Below are 23,764 nucleotides of genomic sequence, written 5' to 3' on the forward strand. Positions count from 1 at the left end.
TGGAGGCTGACAAGTCCCAAGATCTGCAGGGTGAGCCATCAAACTGGGGACCAGGGGCACCTGATATTCTACTTCTAGCCTGAGTTTGAAGGCCTGAGAACCTGAAGAACTGAGGGTATAGTTTAAGTTCGAAGGCCCTCAGGCTTGAGACACAGCATGTGTTTTATCTCAAGTTCAAAGGCAGGAAAAAGCTGTTGTACCAGTATGGAGGAAGTCAGGCAGGAGGAATTCTCGTACTCAGTGGAGGGTCAGTCTCGTTCTGTTCTGGGCTTCAACTGATTGGATGAGGCCCACCCATGTTGTGGACAGCAGGCTCTTATAGTCAGCCTATGAACTGACATGTTAATCTTATTTAAAAACACTCTCACAGATACACCCAGAATAATGTTTGACCAGATATCTGGACACCCTGTGGTCCAGTCAAGTTGATACGTAAAATATACCATCATATTGATCAAATGAACAAAATTTCTTACATGTTTCTACTTTTCAGTCTTTTTTTTTTTTTTTTTTTTTTCTGTCTCATTAGTCTGAGGTGGTTGCCTTACAAACACTGCAATTCACAGGGCATGTTTCATCTGTGCCTGACTTCTCAGTCACTCCACGTATTAAAGTGGCTTTGTCAGTCTACTTTTCTACAGTTTTTCTGTAATACCCAGTGTTACAGCTCGGTTTGCTTTCCATAACCTAATCTACCCTTTGCAGCACTGTCAATTTGCTGATGTTGTGTTCCCTATTTTAAAAAGCCCACTCCCTTTCAATCTTATTATCTTTTTTTTTAAAAAAAAATTGTAACATTTATCCTCTTTTGAGAGATGAGACAGAGTGTGAGCAGGGGAAGGGCAGAGAGAGAGGGAGACACAGAATCCGAAGCAGGCTCCAGACTCTGAGTTGTCAGCACAGAGCCTGATGCGGGGCTTGAACCCACAAACTGAGATCATGACCTGAGCTGAAGTCAGACGTCCAGCCAACTGAGCCACCAAGGCACCCCTCAATCTTACTGTCTTGTCTAAAACTTATCCAGCCTATAGGGTTCGGAGTGAATTTCAAAGGCTGTTGTGAAACCGTCTCTAAAAATTCCATAGCTGCTGCTGTCTGTACAATTGTCTTGGCCCTTGTTGCTCCATTTTGTAATTTAACCGGTTTGTTCTGTTTCCACCAAGAGTATGTAAAGGTCTGCAGAGCAGAAAACGGTATGGGTATTCTTGTGAGTGTGGATGTTCTGCAGTGCCGTGCACATTATATATGGCAATAAATGCATTCAATGGACATTCAGTTTCTCTCATGTGTTTTTGAATTGACTTTTGGTATGTTGAGTGCAGTTCTCTTTCCAGGAAGCACATCTGCTTGTCTAATCTGTTCTCTTATTTCCAGTTGGTTGAAACACTCTCAATTGTTGGCTAACTTTTGAATTCTTAAGAATTTGTTGGGAATGGGAAATTGATTCCCCAACCCTTTTTGTAGCAAATTCCACGTTCCTGAGTGACTCTCTTGCTTTTACAGTCTTATTAATTCAAAAGGAAATGACAATTATTTTTCTCTTACTTAGTTCAATTCAGTGGGTCCTTTGTGGATAGCCTTCAGTGAACAAGGTGTTGAGTCAGGTATTGAGATTTACACATAGTTGGATATGATGTAGTGCCTGCCCTCAGGGAACAAGCAATCTTTGGAGAAAGGAAGAGGCAAGGGGAAGGAGAGACCTGTGTTTAGCTAATTCTCATGCCATTTAGAATAATGAATATTTTGGGAATGATAGTTTATATATAATTTGAGGATATAATCCCTTTCCTCATGGAGTTTCCAGCCCATTTGGGGGATGCAGCTAAATAAATGCAGATCAGGGTGGTAAATACTTTGATGGGGACAGCATAGACAGTTAGGGAGGCATGTGTGGGGAACCTGTTGTTCAGACCTGTTAATATAATAATTTGGTGGGAATTCTTTTTTCCAATGTGATAGGGACCAGTACTTGGTCAAGTAATAGAAAAAGTTTGTTCTAGTAGGGATCATAGAATTGGTATTTCAACCATTTTATTTTAACTTGTTTTATAAATATACATTGATTCTTTATTTTTTATTTTTATTTTTATTTTTATTTTTTTTGATTTATGACCACAGCCTTCTTGATACTGAGTATAGGTATTCTCACTAGAGTTTGCTACCATATTTTTTCATAACCACTCCTTATAGTATTCAGTTTTGCTATTTTTAAAGTAATATGAGTAAAGTTTCTTTCCTGCAAAGCAGCCTGAGTGTAGAATCCTTCCAGATTTATGATTCCCCTCATATTTTGTAATTGCTTTGCCTTCTGTAATTTGACAATCTTTTTAGACTCACCTTTGAGTCTTCAAAATGTACAACTGATTTTCTTTGAAACGGTTGAATATTTTCTTCCTCATATATCTTTGGTTTATGTAATATTGAGGCAAGTTAATAATTAAAACGACTTGTACAAGTGACATTAAACAGGTGTGGGAGCAAGCACAACAGACAGTTGGGACAGAAGCACACAAGTTAAGTGGTGAGGACAGAGGAATGAGGGAAAGCAGAGGGTAGGCTGCTGAGAAGACTTCTCTGGGCATCAGTCAGCAGACTTGATGTAGAGTGTCAGGTAAATCTGGGAATGAGTTAAGTGGAGGCCACTTAAAAGAGTTTCTGATGTTAAATAGAGCAGATATGCTGTGAGAACACAGTATTTCCTCTAATTGCTTCTATGTAAAATAGCCGCTCTGTTCTCCATAGCATAATCTTACTCTAAGATTGCTTGGCCTGTCAGTTATTGACTTATAACTTATATCTAAGTAAAATAGCTGAGGTATAGTTTTTTTTTTTAATATTTGTTTGTTCGTGAAGAGCCAGTTTCTTAGGATCACATCATGTGTTTTCTGTGTAACAAATTTTTCTTTTTATTCTCCTCATCTTTTCTGTTGACTCGTTTCTCCATGGTGTCAGATTTGTTTTGTAAGATGCCTCAAAGATTACTATCTTTGCTTGAGCCCCTCAGAGAAAGATAGCATATATGTTAGTGATCTGTAATTATCGTATTTTGTTTGTGGACTTGGTTTTTTGTCTAATATAGTACTCATTCCTAGGAATCATGTCAAACAATCTCCTTGATGTGTGGCTGATTATCAGCTGTGATTAGAAAAGAAATTATTTTATTTACATTTGTTTGAAACTTCCATTGTTTTAGTAGGGCTTGACTAATGCACTGTAAACATGAAATTAACTTATTTTGCACCATTCACTCTTTTAAATATACCTGTCATTTTCCGGCTTCACACTATTCTCCTTGATGTTTTCTTCTTACTCACCAAGAAAATAATTTTAAAAGTATTATTTTGCTTAAATCATTGTATCAGTCAACTTTTGCCAAGAAGACTGTCCTACGAGCCTTAAAGTCTTAGTGGTTTATAGCAACAAGGATTTAGTTATTGTCCATGCAGGTATGGGCTACTGGAGACTGTGACTCTTTCCACCATTCGGTTCCACGTGGTGAACCATGGTGTCTAAAGTAACAGCACTGACCAGAGACATGCGTTTTTCTGGCAGAAGGGAAAGAGCAGTGGCCCAAACATGTGACGACTCTTAAAGCTTTCTCTTGGACATGGTTCACTTCGCTTCCAGTCACATTTCATGGGTCAGTACAAGTCACCTTGTCAAACCTGATACAGTACACGCCTCCCACAGATGCCACTCTGAGCCACATCACAGGGGTGCAGCCCCCTCCTCAGAAGGGAGTAAATAAATAGGAATGCAATGTTCTATTATAGTTATGTCTCATTTTATTTATTTTTAATAAAGTATTTTTGTATTTTTTAAATGTTTATTTATTTTGAGAGAGAGAGAGAGAGAGAGAGAGAGAGAGAGAATGTGAGTGGGGGAGGGGCAGAGAAAGAGGGAGAGAGAGACTCCCAAGCAGCCTCCATGTTAGCACAGAGCCGGATGTGGGGCTCAATCTCTTGAACCATGAGATCATGACCTGAGCCTAAATCAAGAGTCAGATGCTTAATCAATGGAGCCACTCAGGTGGCCCAGTTATGTCTCATTTTAAATGTTTTTATTTTTATTATTAGATTGCTATTAATAGATATGCTTTGTGAATTTCACTATGGAAATGATTATTTTTTTATATTTTTCAGCTTTGTATATTGAGCTCTACAGAAATTATGTTGATACACAGGTTAAGACTGAATCAGGGTTTTTGTAAAGAAGAATTAATTGAGAAGATATTAAATATGGAATTCTTCCTATTTCATTACATTTTCTTTTCTCCATCTTTACCACTTGTCTCCTACTTCTGTTGATAATCGAATAGGAGTCCAAACTTTTTTTCCTCCACATTGGTATAATTTCAGTTTGTAACCTCAAGCATTTTGAAGATGATTTCCTATCGTGTTGATTGGTCATTAGTTGCTTGGCTGGATAATCTGAATTTTCACTACTTACTACCTTTTCAATACAATGAATTGTGCCTTTGCCAATGTCACAATCATGACTTCTTCTTACGTTGTCCACATGTATCCTCCTAAATCACCACTATCTGGATTATGGTAATAGCCTACCACAAAAAGTAAATAAAGGAAAATATCAGTAAACTTTTTACTAATAAGTACTTTTCTTCTGTAGACACGGCCTTTTAATATTCTTTTTATTATTTTTTTTCACTATTCATTATTTGTAAAATGGTGAGCAAGTGTTATGAGTAAAGCTTACACTGTGGGGGATACCTGGTAATTCTTGTTTGCTGCCTTGAGGAAATTATCTTTGGAGAGATAAGATCAACATGTATTAGAATTTTACTGGTCATATGAATTAAATGACAAAAAACACAGAAATAAATTGCAAGTGCCCAATAAACTTAAGGCATTATATATGGAGAAAACTCCTGGAACCTAATTCAGTAGATTAGAGAGTTTCATGGAGAAGGATGAAAATGAGGTGTGCCTCAGATGACACTGAGGAGTTGTAGCAAGGAAGCTAGGTGGCATCTTTGCAATTGTACTAACACAGGAATAAATTCAGTATTTTCTGAGAGCAAGTATACCGGTTGGACTGAAGAACCGGAGGTAGTAGGTTCATTTGAAGGACAGTTGAGGATGAGAGGACAAAGTGGGTTCAGATTATGGGAGTCTATTTGATAAGCCTTTGGAGCTGTACTTGAGGATGTGACTGGTTCTGTGTGTTGAGAATCCTGAGCTGGGGATGGAGACTGTGAGAGTTTAGAATTTAGAGTTTAGAATTTGGAGAGCATGATGAGTGTAGTTAGGGTGACCAACTGTCCTAGCTTGCCCCCGACTCTTTCAGCTTGAGCTTTGAAAGCCTCATGTCTTGGGAAACCCAAGTCACAGACAAAGCAGATGGCTTGTCACTTTTAGGTATAGTTCAGATATAGTTTAGTATGTTAACAAGTGAACAGAGTGTGACAATCAGAAATCCAAAGCAGTTCAGAGCTCTGGTAGGCAGGCAGTGGAATTTAATTATATTTTGGCTGAGGGCAGTTTGGCCACATGGAATTTAGTCAAAAACAGCAATGTCAAAGCAACGTTATGTGGCAGTTGGGTTGAAATAAATTTTGAAAAAAAAATATTTTAACCACTGGCTTTCAAGTTTTGCATAGTTATAATAGTAATGATAATAATATCTGCTACCATTCATAAATGCTTATCATTTATGCCAGGCACCTTACTAGGTTTTACAAATATTTTCACTTTTATCCTTACAATTAACCTATGACTTAGGAATTATTTTCTCCATTTTACAAATGAAGAAACTGGTGATTCTAGAAATTAAGCTTTTTTGCACAGTCATACAGCTAATTAATTAATCATAGAAAGAGACTTTGAACCCTGGCCAGCCCAAAAAAGCCTGCGCTCTTAGTCATTATGCAGCACTGCTTTCTGTTATCAAGGAACCAGGTTTGTTTCTTATTTATTATTTTATTTTACTACAAAAGTAACACTTACTGATTCTATGGACTAGCAGAAGAGATTCTGCAAAATACTTAGAATTACCTCTACTTAGAAACAAGTTCTGTTAAACATGTTTGTTGATATATTTTTCTTTTTGGGGCACATTATCTATCTACCTATCTATCTATATATTTATCTAACTATATTGATACATATATGACATGTTATTTTATAGAAATTACATTTGGTAAATTTTAAAACCAATTATTAGGCATTTATTTTTTTCCAATTTATATTATTGGACATGTAGGCTGCAACATTTTGATGGTATAAACAGCTTACGGTAGAAATAATTAGCTGAGGGGCATCTGGGTGGCTCAGTCTTTTGAGAGTTCGACTTTTGATTTTGGCTCAGGTCATGCTCTCACAGTTTGTGACTTCAAGCCCTGTGCAGAGACCACTTGGGATTCTCTGTCTCCCTCTCTCTCTGCCCCTCCTCAACTGTATCTCTAAATAGATAGATAGATAGATAGATAGATAGATAGATAAATAAACTTTAAAATAAGAATTAGCTGAAAATAATATACAAATAAATAAAGCAAAATGAAACAAGACTAAAAAACAAAAATTCAAGAGCTGAATAATAATTGTAAAACCACTCACTCTATGTTGTATCCCAACACAATGAAAACCACTGGCTGAGGAATATTTGCTTTTGAACAGATCATCATGTTGAACAGCCTTCTTGCGGCTAACAGGTTTTCAGCAAAATCACCTGGGGCCCATAACAGGAACCATAAGCAGGACCCCGGAACCCAGGCAGAGTCAGGGAAGGCACTAACCCCTAAAATGTAAGGAGTTATTCTCTTACAGAAGGAACTGTATTCAGGGGAAAAATCCACAAACCCGAAGATGGGAAATAAGAGCTGTAATAAGAAGTAAAATTCAGGATCAAAATATTAAAACAGTCATCAAAGCTGGAGCACAAGGTTAGAATCCCAGGACTTTGAGTCAATACCCTTTAAGTCCTTCTTGCCAAAGGGCAGGCAATTGGGGCTGGGGTGAGCCTACAGGTAAGGAATATTGGAGTTCAAGAGAACTCCAGAGATTAGGAATCTGGCAGGGTCTGCCAATGGGAAGTTTTGAAGAGAATAATATAATGAAAAGTTGTGATTAACTTAGTGAAGTGTAGGCAAGGAACAATTTAAGAGGATACTTCTTAAAACTATTGTGGTAGCAAATTGGCTAGGCACTGGTAAGAATTATATAATAAAGCTATCTAGATATTTCTGTTAAATAAGTAGATTGGAGTAATACCATGACATTCCTTTTACCATATTTTTGGCATATAGACAAAACATGTAGTTGGTCCTTGGTGGGTATAATGCTATTGCTTTTATTAAGTCAAGGTTTTAACTGGTATATTAAAATTTTCTTATGGAGCCCCTGAATGGCATGCTGTGTCTTATGACTGAAGTTTAAGTTAATGTTATCATGTTTTAAAATTAAAAATGACTTTTTCTTGGTGCTATGAAGGCCATCACAAAATTGATTATTAATATTCTGGAAAGATGCTTCAATTAAATTTCTTGGATATTGATCAGATAAGCACTAAGATTTATGATTGTGTTCTGAAATCTTCATTAGGTGAGTCCTTTGTTGCTTTTGGTAACTATTAACAAGTGGTTTCCAAACCCTGGAAATTACCACTTCTGAGTTCATTTAAAAAGAGACCTCTCTTTTGCTGAATGTCTGCATAGTTTTTGTTGGTTGGTTTGTTTATTTTCTTGCACAAAGAGTAACAATTGAATAGAAGTTAATTGTGTTCTTAATTAGAAATCACTTTAGGTTTCTGGAGGTTTGAAGTTACAAAAATTGCAAGGATGCTGTAAATATAGAAACTTCCTTTAATTAACTGTAGCTGATGGTTAGATTTGCTTCAGTGCTTTGAACTTTTGAATCAAACCTTTCTTGCCCAATAACGACGAATTTAATCCTTTTTGTCTTTTCCATGGAATTTTCATATATATATATATATATATATATATATATATATATATATACCGTTTTAAAGATTACAAAGATTCTGTTTGTTGTAAAAAACAAAACAAAACAAAACAAAACCTGAAACAGTGGACTATAAACTACTCTTTCTCCCAGCCTCCAAATGATAACTGTATAATAGTTTGCTGCATCTTTTCCCAGCTTTTCACAGGGGTTCTGCTTGTGTGTACATAATATACACATACACACATACAGATGTTACACATTCCTCGTCTTCCAGTTTCCCTTCTCCAGCTCACCTTCTCCATTCCCCCTCCTCCTCTGTTTCCTCCTGCTTAACGCAAGTGCTGTGGTGATAATGCCAGAGAGAAGGCTTTGTTCTATGTTCTCTCCCTTACTAAATTTCACTCCTTGGTGGAGCTCACTGTCCTTGTCCTCTTCTCCCCTTGCCTACCATCAAGGTTCAATAAATTCAGACTATGTTTTGCTTCTCTTTATCCTCAGCAGCCAAAGTAGGAGCCGTCCCAGAACAAATCCTCAGCTATGTAAGAGACAGCAATTCTGGGTGTTTCTCTTGGGGACAGCGAGCTAAGCAGCCCCAGTTCTGGCTTCCCTGGTGATTGGCCGAAGGCCCAGAGGGGCTTTTTGTACCAGTTCATTCCAAGTGTGAAGTTCCTCTGGGGTTTCCTTGGGAAGTAGGTTCTTCTTTGTAGTATTTTTCTTGTGTCTGTTATGGGTTGAGATTTCTTCTGCAGTAATTATCTATCATTTCAAACCTGATTTCCAATCTCCTAGAATTTTCTGCAGAATTTTTTTGTGTTGTTAGTGGAACTTGTTTTCTTTTCTTCTCTCTTCTGTCATTTTAGTGGGATTTAGGTACACATGATGATTCAGTTAATACTTTGAACTTCCCAGGTGCCTGGTTGTTTTTTCTTTTTTTTATCTTTTCTTTTTTTAAGTTTATTTATTTATTTTGAGAGGGAGAGAGCATGAGTGGGGCAGGGACAGAGAGAGAGAGAGAGAGAGAGAGAGAGAGAGAGAGAGAATCCCAAACAGGCTCTGCACTGTCAGCGCAGAGACTGACTCAGGGCTCGGATCCGTGAATCATGAGATCATGACCTGAGTTGAAATCAAGAGTTGGACATTTAACTGACTGAGCCACCCAGGTGCCCCACCTGGTCTTTTTTTTTCTATTTCTGGTCTAGGGTTTTGGAAGTTCTTTCACGGTTTGTTTGCAGTTCCTATGGCTTATAACTTGAAAGTTTTTTTTTTTTCTTCCAGTTTTGGATTTAATATTAATCATAGTTAGATCATTGATATCTCATTGCTCTCTGTGCAGAAATCTTTCTGCTGCATTTACAGGCATCCCCAAAATGTTATGACATTAGGCAAATTAACAATGTGAAATTCACTTTTAGTAATTTAAGTATGCTTTCATTTGATATATATAAATGTCACTATCTGTAATATATATTTGTACTTTATTTTCTGGGTGACTGAATACTGTCAGTTTCCTTTTTCAGTATCTGGATCTGTTGGAGATATAAAAAAAAAAGAATAGTAATTTTTAATGGGAACCTGGTACTCAGTGTATCTTAAAATTATTTCTTAATTATTATTAGAAACAAACAAATGGTTCAACATTTTTTAAATTATTGAGATATATTTGTAATACAATAGCATATTTTTTAATTTTGTCTCAGGAAGGAGAAAACATTTTCTATTTGGCAATTGAAGACATAGAAACAGATACAGAACTTCTGATTGGCTACCTGGACAGTGACATGGAGGCTGATGAGGAAGAACAGCAAATTATAACAATGATCAAAGAAGGGGAAGTTAAAAATTCTAAAGGACAATCAACAGCTGGCAGAAAAGGTATTGCCTCTAATTGGTGATCTGAGACCATAGAAGTTGTAGAAGAAATATAGTTTGAACTGCAGTTGACTTATAGTTGTGTTATAATAAGGTGTTCTCAAAATAAAGTTAGCTTTTGTGAAAACTACTCTCAGAGAGTAGCCAGCTGTAAGCACATCTTTCTTCTAGCAGAAGGAGAATGCTGGGTGTGGGTGATCCATGTGCCCTGTAGAGCTGCCAAGGTCAGCACCAGCTCCTGACTCTCACTGCTCTCACTGGTACAGTGGGTTGGCTAGGAATGAGGAGTTTTGTGCTCCAGCCCCGCGTCTGCCACTCATCAGTCTTGTACCGGGCAAGTCACTAACTCTTTGAGACTTTACTTTCTCATCTGCACATGGGGAAAGGCAAGTGCAGAGGTGTGCAGAGGGTACTGCTGGACCCTAATGGACTCTTCCTGGGCCTCCCTCTTGTTTGAGATCCTTTGAGAATCTGGAGCTTCTGGAAATCTCTTTCTGTTCTGAGCATAGAAGCCTGTAGGATTGTTAGGTTGTTCTAGTTGGGTAACCAAAAATGTGTGTTGACGGGAGGTCTGATCTGCTTAGATCAATCCTGTAATCCAGGAGATGTCGCTTGTTTGCCATCTGCTGGGGAATAATCAATTATTATTGGGGCTTGTTTCTATTTTATTGTGTTTTACTCCTGATGGGATTTGAAGGAAATATGAATGATGTTAAAGGTATTCATGTTTTGTAATAGATTGAAATTTACCATAGAGTATTTTTTTCATTTTCTTTAGCAAATCTGCTTCAAGAAGTGACACTGATTTCTTTAGTCACCATGGTAGTAATATCTTTCATATGAATTTTCTACTCCAACTATATGTCACTGGCTGAGAAAGTATAAGCATTCCTAGCATTGCTAGCTTATGCTTCTGTTTCTTTATTTCAGTTGGATTATTTAAGGGAAAGATGAGGACAGGCTTTCTGTTCTTTCAAATATGTATTTTGCTGTTTCAAATTTCAGACTTTGGGTAGTAGGTATTATTTTTGTATTATTCTGTATTTTCTTTTTGGGGAATATTTATATATGTGAATTACAATATTATTGACTACATTCCCTATGCTATACTTTTTGTATTTATTTTTTAAGGTCCCTCCCCCCACCTCCAGGGCATATTATTACTGTGTCCACTATTTTAGCTTAAAAATGGGTCTCCTGCTTATTTATTATCACCCTGATTTTTCTTTAGTTAACAAATATCAAATTGCAAATTGTTTTTACTTTTGTAAAAATAATCAATAGAAACTTAAACAGATTTTGAAAACATATGAATCAGGTACATACATTATTGCTATTTTTATTTTAGAAATCAGTTGTTATTTAATAAAAGCACCCCTTGCCCCAAAAAAGGCCAGAACACAAACAGAGCAACCAAACCACCAGCAAAAAAAAAAAACAAATAATCCACTCCAATGTCAAACAATGGAGAGCTTAGTAAATAATTATGTTTTTTTTTATTTGACTTGGGAAAATGTTAAATGGAAAAAAAGAGCAACAGATGAAATTGAATACAAAGTATGATCATAAATGTAGTTATTCTTAGACTATAAAATATGAATGGACAAAAGGCAAATCAGGCTTGAGAATATATTAAGTGGTTGTCTCTTCATTGTGGGATTATTGGTAATTTTTATTTTCTTCATATTCCCTGAATTTTCTAAATCTAATCTTATTTAATAATCAGAAAAAAAATGTGATGTAAATAGTGCACTTTGAGAAATTTCGGTGGATCCATGACAGTCCTTAGGGACTGACAAGCCAGAGAGACCATGGAATCTCACGACACCTGCTGTAATGAGTTCTGTCTTTATGGCCTCAGTCTCTTTCACATGTATGTGAGATTCCCCTTAGTAATTCCACATAGTTTTGCCTTGGTTGGATTTTTTCTCTTTGTGAACTCAGTGAACTCAAGATGACCTGTTTCAGGGAAAAGTTTTGCTTTCTCATTCCACATTTGCAATAACTCTTTCATGTGAAAAGTTAACATTATAGGGTAAATTAAAAATTGATTTTGATTTTGTATTAATTTGCTGAAACACCAATGAAGTGAATTAAAAGATAAGGTACTTCTAGTAACACTTCCTATTATTTTTCATGGACAACATTAATAATACTCAGAGAGATAATAAGAATTTATTCTTCTGATACTATTAAACACAATTTTGATTTTAAAATGAGGATAAAACTGAACAGTTCTTGGCTCTTAATTTTTGTCTTATAAATTTGCTTCCTTGTAAATGTACAGATTGCCTTGGCTGTAAAGAGGACTATGCTTGTCCCCAGTGTGACTCGAGTTTTACCAGTGAGGAAATTCTTGCTGAGCACCTTCAGACATTGCACCAGAAACCTACAGAGGAGAAAGAATTTAAGTGCAAGAACTGTGGGAAGAAATTCCCAGTTAAGCAGGCTTTGCAAAGACAGTGCGTACAGCAAAGAATATCTTTAAAATTATAAGCTAACACTTTTGTTTTTAACTATTCTATTTGGTTTGTTTTATACGTGGGTGTGTGTGGGTGTGTGTGTGTGTGTGGGTATCAGTGATGGAGACGGGGTGGGGAGGAAGAAAGTAAGCATTCTATATTGTCATTGTCATTAACTTATCTTTTCTTAGTATAATATGGTGATTTTTGAAACATTCTGATTATGAACTTCCAACAAGTAAACATTATTTATGCTAATAAGTCTTTGTCCATTTATTTACTTGCCATTAAATATCAAATCAAGCTCATTGATTTACTATTCAGAAATTCATTTATGCATAATTTAGTGCTCTGAGGTCACAGATCAAGTTTCAGTTGTCTGCATTTGATATTCCCTCTGGAATCAGTGAAAGAAGAGTTTTAAGAAATGAAGAGAGTTTAGAGAATAAAGAATACGGGGACACTTGGGGAAGCACTGTTTATTTCTTAGCAACTTAGGAGGAATAATTTAAAGATGAATAGATATAGGCTGTCACATGAAGATGAATTAAATGATCCCACACATTGCTCGGTACCCTTTATTATTTTGACTCTTTATATTAACAGCATATAAATTTATCTTTTTACTTAAATATTTTACAGGATCATTAATTATTAAAAGTGAGAAATTAGATACATATATTTTTTATTTTAAGAATGTCACCTTGTATATGAGCAAGAAAGCTTTCATGTTTACTATTTTAATGTATGCATCTACTTTTGCATATGAAATTTGAAATGAAAAATTTCTGCTCAAAACTTAAAAAAATTATAATAGCAAGAGATTAAACATTTGGAAATTTTGTTATAGGCTCTTGAAAAAAAAAACAAGCCAGGGCTATATACTTTTTAGAGACTAGATGTTAAAACTACATTCTAGTCAGCTTTTATTGAGTCTACACCAAAGATATTTTGCTTAGCCGGGTCTTATAGTTAAATTAGGTACTACCAAAAATTAAAGGGACAAAAAACAAAATGAAAACAGAGATCACCAACAGGATTTTATTTAAAGTAGAGATATTTTTCATAAGTTTTTGTCTTACACATCCAGTTTTTATTTCTTTTTGTTTTTTTCTATTTCCCCCTCAGCGTTCTTCAGTGCACAGCGAAAAGCAGTCTGAAGGATTCTTCACGAAGTTTTCAGTGCTCTGTTTGCAATTCTTCCTTCAATTCAGCATCAAGGTTTTGTGTCTGAGTTATCACATGGCTGTTATATAATTGTGGGTCATTTTTGGCAGGCATGCTTTTTATGCTTCTTAGTGATTATCACATGGCTACAAGATAAGTGCTTTCCTTTTTACCTGCCCAGGTAATGCATGAAATGACCCAGAAACTCTACTAGAGAGCATGCATTGCAAAAGCCTGCTGTGCTGTTAGACTTCATAAGATATGTCTTCACCATTTCTTCTCCCTGTTCCCCTCTCCTGGTTGTTTTGTAGTTTTGAGCAGCACCAGGAGACTTGCCGGGGAGATGCCAGGTTTGTGTGCAAGGCCGACAGCTGTGGAAAGAGGCTGAAGAGCAAGGATGCCCTCAGAAGACACCAGGAAAATGTCCATGCTGGTGAGAAATCACTGGAGGGTCATTTTTAAAGGGGCTTCCTCTCCCCAGGCTGCTGTGATCTGTTTTTAATTCTTGCTCTTGAGGAGAGAGCTTGCTTTGACATTATGCTCACACAGATGTGGAGCTCTTGCAGTGGACTTTTTTCTTTCTCTGAGCACCATTTCTTTTTTAAGTTGATTTCAGCAGTATTTTTCATTTTCAGATATCTGAATTAATCATAACTGGAAACCTAAGCTAGAATCTACTTGAGCTTGGTAGTCAGGTGTATTAAAAGTTAATGTTTTTAAATAACAATTTAAGTGTGAAATATGAAATTTCTCTTTTAGTAGATACGTTTTAAAACTATTAAATGATGCTCTTGTGCCTTAAAGTTTTGTAGTAAAAGTCTATTTTTTAAATTTATATTTCTCCCATATTGGAGAAAATTACTGCATTTTGACATGGGAATTTAATGTATCGGGATTAATAAAGCAGATATTATTTGAATTCCTTCTAATGGCCAGCTAAACAATAAAACCCATATAAAATTTGACTGTCACTTAGATTTTATCTGTTTAGCACATGGTAAATGTATTTTGGTTTAGGGATCGAATCTGTTGCACGGAGTTGAACAGATGGCTGTATCGTCAGAGTTAACTTTTCACTTCCTCAGTGTCTTTTCCTTAAGAGAGGCTGAGGCTCATGGAACTCCTCATATCCTTCTGTGCCTATGCTTTTCGCACATGTTTACATTTGCGCTTCGCTTCTGGGAAATGTGTGGAAAGATGTCTTTCTGGACATGAGGAAAGTGGATTTCTCTTCTCCCATCTTGTTTATTCCCACATTCAGGAGAACAGGATAATCAGTACTCAGCTTCTGTATCCTATGTTTGTTCATTGTCCAAAAAGTATCTCCTTTAATGTTAAAGTTATAGCAGCTAATATGAGTGTGTCTGCTGCCTCCTATTTTGCATCATTGCTTGGACTACCTATTTAGGGTAAGCTGTCTATGAAAGTTCTGGGTGGTAGAAAGTATGGCCATGCAAAATACAGCTTCAGGATGATTATCAATAGGACTTTACATTGTTCTGATTTCTTTCTTTCCTTTTGAAGAATATATGGCTGATTTAGGGAGGATGGCATTTTCCTGAATTCATTAAACTTGGGCCTTCACTATGCTTACAAAAGGCAAGCATAACTTTTTGATAGACCTGTCTTCATAGTTTTTTTCTTAAGCTGTTATGTTTAAAATGCTGTTCTTAATTTTTCTCCATCTTTGTCTGCAATGTATTATAACAAATCTTTCATGTCATTTTTAAAGTTAACTTTGCTGAACTAAGTAAAAAACCAGATGCATACTGAAACTCTGGAAACTTGCATTCTTTTTATTTGGGCATGTGGTCTTCAGGCTGTGCTATAAGCATAATTTCTGTGAGGCTTCTTGTAATTGTCCTTGGATATTATAATATTACTGATTCTGGAAACTCATGTTGACTTTGTAGGAAATAATTTATAAAAGGAAGTTTTTTTTTAATTTTTCTGTGTTGTGGAAACATACAAAATATGGAATGTAGAATATTAGCCAAAGGTCACTATGCACAATTTTTGTTGAGATTGGTATACAATCTGTCTTTCATTCATAGCCCCTCTTTTGTGTCTCCCTTTTCTTCTATGAGATACATAGACATTTGGAGAAAGAATATTCCACATCAGAACAGCAAGCAAAGCAGTGTTCACACATATGATTGTAGAATCTTCTATACCTGAAAGCACACTTAACCCACATTGTACTGAAACTTGCGGTACTTGGGTGACTGTGTATTCAGTAGGGTTGTGTTAATTTTTCATACATCTCCTACTATTGTAAATAATGTGTTCCTGAATGGTTTTGAAAGTTGAATCTGAAAGTAAAAAAAAAAATCAGACTTACCTGAATATAGCAAAACTAAAATAGTATAAAGTCTAGTTATGGCTTTGTAGATACTGTTGTCCTTCAACCTAGGGAAGCTGGTAGAGTGATGATGACCTTCATAGTTACCCAAGAGGAAACAGAGAATGAAGGGCCTGACTTCCTTAACCCACTTCCATTTTTTTCTTTTGTTTAGAGTCTATGGATGCTAAAACCAAGAAATTTTGTATTTGTGGGAGATAACATTTGTCTGCACTCTCGGACGAATTGTTATAAATTTTTAAAATATTTTTTTTTCTTCGGGCTCCAGGGTGTCATAGTTGGTTAGGCATATAGCTCTTGATTTCGGCTCAGGTCATGATCTCATGGTTGTGAGATAGAGCCCCGCAGAGCATGGAGCCTGCTTGACATTCTGTCCCTTCCTCTTCCTCTGTCCTTCCTTCTGTCCCTCCCTTGCTTGCATGTGCTCACTCTCTCACTCTCTCAAAAAAAAAAAATAGTTTTTTTTCTCAAAAGAGCTTGGATTCCAATTCTAGGATGAAGAATAGAAGACGACAGGAGGAGGGAAAAGTTTGGAGAGTAGGGATGGGGGTATGGTGCATTGCCTGTGATTCCAGCTGTAGGGACAGTAGCAGGAACATGAGGATAAAGTAAGAGGTGTGGTTGGGAATGTCTCAGTTCTATTTCTCTTCTCTCCCTCAGGGAAAGGATAGGGTCTAGTCTTAAAGAACAGCCGGTATGAGGGATAAGACAGAGCAACAAAAGATTATGAATTGAAAGAGGGAAATGCCAGCTAGTGCAAGCTAGAAAAGAAGGAATATTCCTCTTCTGTGCCCCCCTCCCCTGCCGTGTATGTAATCTATATGTATAGAGATACTCATTTTGCTGGGGAGAATTTTCTCCTTTAATAGACATATTTTTTGTCAATCACTATGAAAAATTTTCTTGGCTGTAACATTCAGCATGCTAAAAATAGTGCATTATATGAAACAAGTAACTTAAATAATAACAAATTCATACTTTATTTTTCTAAAAGTGTATAATCACAGTCCTATAATAAAATAAAATCATCTTGTAATTTTTTTTTAATGTCTTGGAGTTTTTTCAAAATAATAGAGAAATGGGGAAGTAGATGGGGTTGAGGTTGAGGTTGAGGCAAGAATAGCCATGGATTTGTCATTGTTGGGGCCAGGTGTGGGTACATGGTGGTTCGTCATATTATTTGATTACTTCAAATATACAAATTTGTGTATTTGAAATTAATTAAAAGTTGAAGAAACCACTCTGTGATTATTTGTGGTAGTGCAGATGATATTACATCATATTTGAAAAAAAATGTTTTATTGAGTCTTCATTTCTATAACCACTGTGAAATTTGAAATATGAAATGAGCTACTGTAATCACTGTGTAAGAAGACAAAATTGGCTTGTTTTGATTTGTATAATAATACAAATGTTGATATAATGTTTTGATGTACTTGATTTTGGTTTATTCTGGTTTTTGACATTAATATGAGAAAGTATATGCTCATAGATTTTGTAAGAATCTCGTGCTGGAAAGAATAATCTATAAATTCCATCTTAAAAAACACAGAGGATTAAATGAAATATTCTCTTAAAATTTAAAGCAAGTAGCAAAATCAACTTATGAATTAATAAAACCATTTTTTTCTTTTATAAACACATTTGATTAATTTAAATTACAATTTTTCATGTAAGTGTGCTTTTTCTCTTTTAATTCTACATTAGTTTATGGAAAGGTGAAATGCCTATTTTATATATGTAGAAAGTGGTATATCATGCTGAATATTTTTCAAATTTAAAAAGAAAGGGTTTAAATCCAGTTTAATGGCTATAACTATAACATTGAACATTTTGGAATTGTAAGTTGTTAACTTAGAATAATTTAGAATAACTTAGAATAACTTGTATAACATCTTGTTAAGATGAAATACCTGTTTAGAAATTATATATCACCTAGAAACATTGTATCTGATGCTCTTCATATTCTCATTTAAATCATGATGATATTTTATTTGCATTTTAGGCGATCCTAAGAAAAAGCTCATGTGTTCAGTGTGCAATAAAAAGTGTTCTTCAGCATCAAGCCTACAGGAACATAGAAAGGTCAGTAAGATGAAGATTAATGCTCATCAGAGTGTAAGACCTTTTAGTCATTTATAGAGCCTGCCATGAAAATTTTTAATTGATTTTTTTATAAAGACAGAGCTTTGTCATCAATTTATACACTAGCGTATTCTAAAATGCAAGACTGATATGCAGAAAAGTGAGCTCTTGTAAAAGTATATTTTGAGTTTCAAGCTTTTTTATTTGCCTTTTGCTCAGGAAATACTACGTATTTGATGGAAACATATAAGTTTTGTGGATTTATAATATGCCCTGCAATGGCATTTAGCTATTAAAATGCATGCATCTTATAGTAAAGTCCGACAAAACAAAGACAAGAGCTCCTTATTTTGAAGAACTAAAAATAATGTGCAAGTATGTCAAAGTGTTGTTAGCAGAAACAAATGATTATATTAGAAGAAAATAAATTTAATGTATTTTGTAATAAACATAAAACTTATTACTAACTTACAAATTTAATGTGAAAGGTTAACCTGAAAAATATACCGGGGTTATTAACCTTAACAACATTAGCACTATTTAATAGAATTTACAATAGAATAGAGCTAAAATAAAATTTAGATTTTTGTTCTTATTGTGACAAATGCTAGAACTCTTATATTATCAGATAAATGATTATTTTTAATTTCACATCACTTTTCAGAATATCTAGGAGCGTATAATATTTTCTTTTAGTGATTTAATATTGAAGAGAGTATATAATACTAGTGAATATAAAATTTTACTTTTCTTATGGTTTACAAAATGAATATATCTCTTTATTGTATATAGATATATTCCAAAGTAACCTGAATGGCTTTAAAATTCATGATATTCAATCTGATAGTTCTAACTATGTGCTGTGGGTTTAATCTATAAACACACAAGATAGTTAGATTTCAAAGATGTCCAAGATTGTATTTTATATGTTGGGTGATTTTGATCCTCAGGGAGAAATAACGGAACAAGCGGTGGACTGAGAGTGAGGACAGTGGGTGTCATCTTCTGTCCCTAACACTCCATGTAACGTTGGGCCTCTGTTCTCTCTTTTATTAAATGTGACTTGGAATGGGTCCATGCTTTTTAATTTTTTCTCCAAGTGCCATGAGCTGTTTTGTTTGTTTGTTTCTAAATGGTTTTCTAATAGGATTGTTTAAACATGTAGAACACATCAAGAATTTGCATATAATTCTTGTGCACCGGCCATGCTAATCTTCACTGTAACATTCTAATTTTAGTATTTGCACTGCTCACTTCATCCCTATGGTTTCCGAAGCAGAATCTTAGTCTGAGGCAAAAAGATGAAATCCAATTTAGTAGATATTTTCTAAATATCTTCTTACTTGTATAATTCTATGATTTCTTTCCCTTGTCTATTTACATCTTAAGAAGTTGAAATTTAAGATAGTTTACCAGATTAAAGATTGTACTAAACAGAGTGTTTCAACAAAGTTGCTTGTGGGGCCTATTTCTGAAAAGTGTTCTCTTTTCCATTTATTTTCTTCATAATATAAGAACTTTTTCCCCAAGGAATGTCTTGGTAGAGCCAAATACTACTTGGTGATGGTAGAACACAGCACCCAAATTATCTCTGCAAAATGTTAATAACTTATTAGCTGAATGCAGCACTTCCTTCATTACAGCATGGCTCATCTAATTTAGCCTTTCTGAATCCATAGACAGCTTTTGACTTCCGTTTCTGACTCTGTTCTTAATAGTTGGGTATGTTGAATGTCTAATAGAGTTTGGTTGCAGTATTTAACCTTGCCAGTAGAGGGTGCTGTATGAATATGCCAAATTACATAATAGTCTGGAATAGTATCTTACATTACTATATACTATTTTATGTTACAATAAGACATATTATAACCCTTCTTGAAAATTGTTTATTTAGGGACTTCAAAATTGTAATTTAATATGCTCCATATCAACTAGTAAGCTGAACATTTTGAAAATTGTGCTTTATTTATCATTAGGTGTAAATAAATAGTATTACCAAATTTGGTTGTTTTATTAAGCTTTTTTAGGATTTTTGAAGATAGCTGTGGCCTGAATTTTCCACTATAAATAATATAGTCAATGCAAAAGTGCTTTCATATACAGTGAATATTCTGTTTTATAATTATGGAAAATTAATTCAACTGAACCTTTAAAAAGTGTTTCATGTTTCAGGAGCCGTGAGAGCTAAGAAGTGAAAAAACATGGGTACTATTCTGCAGTATTTTATTTAACATTTAACACTTTATATATAGATGAATAATTTAAAAAAATTTTATGTATTAATATAAGTTTTATATTAAAATGAAAATACACTAAATATATTTTCATTGATGTATGGCTCAGAAAGCACATAATCTTTTTTAGGAGATATTGTTATTATAAAAGACATATATTACAGAAACATAGAGTTTAAGAATATAAATCTGTTCTTACTATCTTTAAATAAACAATACACATAATATTGCTCCTTAAGCATAGGTGTTGAACCAAAACCATGTGAAGGTCTTTGATGATTGAACAGACTGTCTTTAAAATGGCTCAGGCTGAAAGTTTTACTTCTAACTGTATAGTACTTGCTTTCTGAGTACTTGTGTGGGTCCCACATTTTTTTGCCTGAGGAATCATAGAATGCTTTGGACTCCATATATTCACTAATTGAGAATAGATGACACTGCGTATAAGCAGAGGTGTAAGTCAGACTCTAGTGGAATAACATCATTCTGCTTCTGCCTTGTTTATCTACATTTTCTGTGCTTTTCCCAACTGAGCTTTCTGACTCACCAAGAATCAGATCTGACAAAGGCAGAAGGTGGATTGGCAGCCTCAGACCTGCCATGAGGTTGGGCATCGAATGAAGTCCCAGACTCAGACGTGGGACCTGGTAATTTTCCCTAGCTTTTGTTTCCCTGCCTTGTCCCCTCTTTTCAGTCTCTCTGTTTTGAGTTCTTCCATGGCCACTTAGATCGAGGGAGCCAATTACCAGGATACAACCCAGTCTTCTACTCATGACTCACTCAGTTCTTGGCCCTCTGCCTTGACTTCACTCTGCAGTAGCCCTCGTTATTCTGCAGGGGTAATCACAGCACCTTGTCTTTCTGCACAAGGGCCTTTGCTTCTCTGGTGTTTAGTATTGTGGGCTTTACCTTTAGTGAGGTTTGAAGCAAATATAACTTCACCAGAACTATTTTAGAATCTTCAGCAAAACAGTGTGATGCTCTTGTTCATTGGGGGTGATCAACATTTCTAATATGAGGCTTCTTGCAATACATTCCTCTTAGAACTTTGTGCATTGTTTCTGATAATAAACTGGGCTTCTACTTTTCATACCACCTATACAATTTCTCTGGTTAGTGTCTCAGAGGGAAAGAGCTAAAGTTAATATTCAGTTGTAATACTTATTAGCCAGCTGTTTGATAAAGTCATGTTCCCTACTTATTATAGTTTTTGATCTTTTCTTTTTATTGTGGTCTTCCTATCATGTAAGAATTTTACTTTGAGCTAAATGTTTTTCGGAATCATATATCTTCTTGTCTTTCATGATAATTCATGTTTTTTTTTGTACTATATACATTTAAATTTAAAATAGTTTCACTACTGTAAAGGGAATATTATCACATACAGGTTCTATATTTCCAAATTTAAATTTGTGCATAACAAAAAGAGTTCGTGTCAGTTAGGTATAACTTTTTACAGAGTGTAGAAATTTAATATGCACTAAATAGGTCAGCTATACCACATATTTCAAGTGTGCTGCAATCTTGTATTTTCTTTTAATTGTTTGTTTTTATTAGGTACCAGGTTCACTGCATTTTCAATTTATATAAGATAGTGTGAATAAAGCAGAGCTGAATTACAATATACATAGATATTGCAATAGCAGCTATCCACATATTTATACTTTACTTGAGCTCTATATAATTTATTTGGCTTTGACAGTTGACCTAACTGTCAACTTAACCTTTTGCAGATTCATGAGATATTTGATTGTCAAGAATGTATGAAGAAATTTATTTCAGCTAATCAGCTAAAACGTCATATGATCACTCACTCAGGTAAAATACATATTTGTTCATTTATATTGAAATCACTACAAAAGATTCACTTTGTCCTTTTCAGGATCTCCGAGAATAAGTAATCAGGAGACCTGGCTTTTAGTTCTAGGTTGGCCAGTAACTAGCCGTGTGATTTTGAACAAGTTACTTAGCCTCTCTAGACCTCAGTTTATTTATAAAGCCAAGGTGATTGGACTAAGTGATATCGAAGCTCTTCAGAATCACCATTTAATTTATTGTCTACTCCTCCTGGAGCCTGAGATTCTGTTCTTTATCTGTTAAAAGGGCCCTACCTTTCAGAATTGCTGTGAAGGTTAAATGAGATCATTATGTACTGTGCTAGCAGGGGGTCTGACTTTTAGGAGGGATTCAACAATTATAGTTTCTGCTTTTCTAGATACTTTCACATTCTCACTAAGGTACTAATAAATGTTAATGAGAATTTTATAAATACATTTTGAGAATATAAGTTTTTAAAGCTGTAGTTTCATTTTAAGCAAGTTTGAGTAATAGGTCTGTTATACAGATTAAAAAGAGTAAGGTCTGAAAATAAATTTTGCTTTATGAAGTCTCCTTCTAGAGTTTGGAACGTCTATAATTTAAGGCCATTGAGGTTAGAATGTTTTTACATATCCACTTTGTTTGGTGATGGCTATATATATTTTGGCAAATGAAAATAGGGGATCAAAAACTGGTGGCCTTCAGATATGCTTTGTTTGAAACAAATAGTATTTTTTGCATCTAGTGGTCAACATTACGTTAACGTTGCATATATATGGGTTCTATACAACAACCTAGGTATGTAGAGAATTGAAGCTTTCTGTTGAGAATTGAAGCTTTGCCTATATGAGTTCCACTTGTTCAAGTAGGAGGCAGGTCTGTCATTTACTTTTATCACTGTCAGAACACTCTTAGCGTTTGAAGTTGTGACCTTGGTTTAAACTCATACTATCAGCACATTTTTCATCTGGAAATAGGATTTTTTTTTCCTTGAATTTGAGCTTCATTCTTACATCTAAGCTACTTTACACATTTAGTTTACAAAAATAAGTCTCTGAAAGAACGAGTTCATATTTCTTTTGTGAATAGGGTCACATGTCTAACAGAAATGGATTGGTAAGTAGATTTTTTTCAGTTGTTTGAATCATGTTTCAGTTGACTAGTCCATTAGAAGTAATATAAGGTAAGGCTGTTTCCCTTTTTATCCTTTACCTTTATATAGATGTGAGATTGTCTCCACTCATTTTTCACAGAAAAGCGACCCTATAATTGTGAGATTTGTAATAAATCTTTCAAGAGGCTTGATCAAGTGGGCGCCCACAAAGTAATACACAGTGAAGATAAACCTTATAAATGCAAGCTTTGTGGAAAGGGATTTGCCCACAGAAATGTTTACAAGAATCACAAGAAGGTAAAAGCGTATAAATATCATTATTATTATTATTATTATTATTATTATTATATTTGCTGATTTGACTTCTAATTATTTTATAAGAGATTTGTGTATATCTGGACGTGCTTGTGCATGTGGAATAATTACAGAAGATCTTGCTTTTACTTTCTACCCCCTCACTCAGGCCACAACCCCTTGTGGCCTGGTTTCTGTCTTCCATCGTCTGTTGAAACTGTTCTCACACCCAGAGGGCCATCCACTGTTTCCCAGTGGTGTACTAACTGCAAAGTCTTTATTCTCTCCCTTTTTTTTCTGTAACGTTTGACACTCTTGTTCACGTTACCTGTTTTGAAATTCTGTTCATGTTTGGTGTATACTTTGCTAGGTGTTCTACCAATTTCTCTGAACACTTCCATCTCCCCTCCCTGAGGAGGTTGGCTGGATGCATTGGC

General features: G+C 35.1%; 1 protein-coding gene and 1 pseudogene across 5 annotated transcripts in view; one reads left to right on the forward strand and one right to left on the reverse strand.

Annotated features, from left to right (window-relative positions):
- PRDM5 (PR/SET domain 5) overlaps positions 1–23,764 on the forward strand; it is a 206,345-nt gene that overhangs the window by 84,933 nt on the left and 97,648 nt on the right. For 4 of the 5 annotated variants that reach the window (XR_003421502.2, XM_027063646.2, XM_027063671.2 and 1 more), the window contains exons 4-10: positions 9,620–9,794; positions 12,079–12,253; positions 13,382–13,474; positions 13,732–13,853; positions 17,788–17,867; positions 21,835–21,919; positions 23,173–23,330. Coding sequence is in view for 4 of the 5 variants with exons in the window: in XM_027063646.2 (XP_026919447.1) it covers positions 9,620–9,794; positions 12,079–12,253; positions 13,382–13,474; positions 13,732–13,853; positions 17,788–17,867; positions 21,835–21,919; positions 23,173–23,330 (888 nt within the window). In the remaining variant the exon portion in view is untranslated. The remainder of the gene's footprint in view (positions 1–9,619; positions 9,795–12,078; positions 12,254–13,381; positions 13,475–13,731; positions 13,854–17,787; positions 17,868–21,834; positions 21,920–23,172; positions 23,331–23,764) is intronic. The other variant, XM_027063655.2, reaches the window with a different exon arrangement.
- Positions 19,023–19,117, reverse strand: LOC113600913 (uncharacterized; annotated as a pseudogene).

This window comes from Acinonyx jubatus, chromosome B1 (genome assembly GCF_027475565.1).
Source record: "Acinonyx jubatus isolate Ajub_Pintada_27869175 chromosome B1, VMU_Ajub_asm_v1.0, whole genome shotgun sequence".
Classification (NCBI taxonomy): Eukaryota; Metazoa; Chordata; class Mammalia; order Carnivora; family Felidae; genus Acinonyx; species Acinonyx jubatus.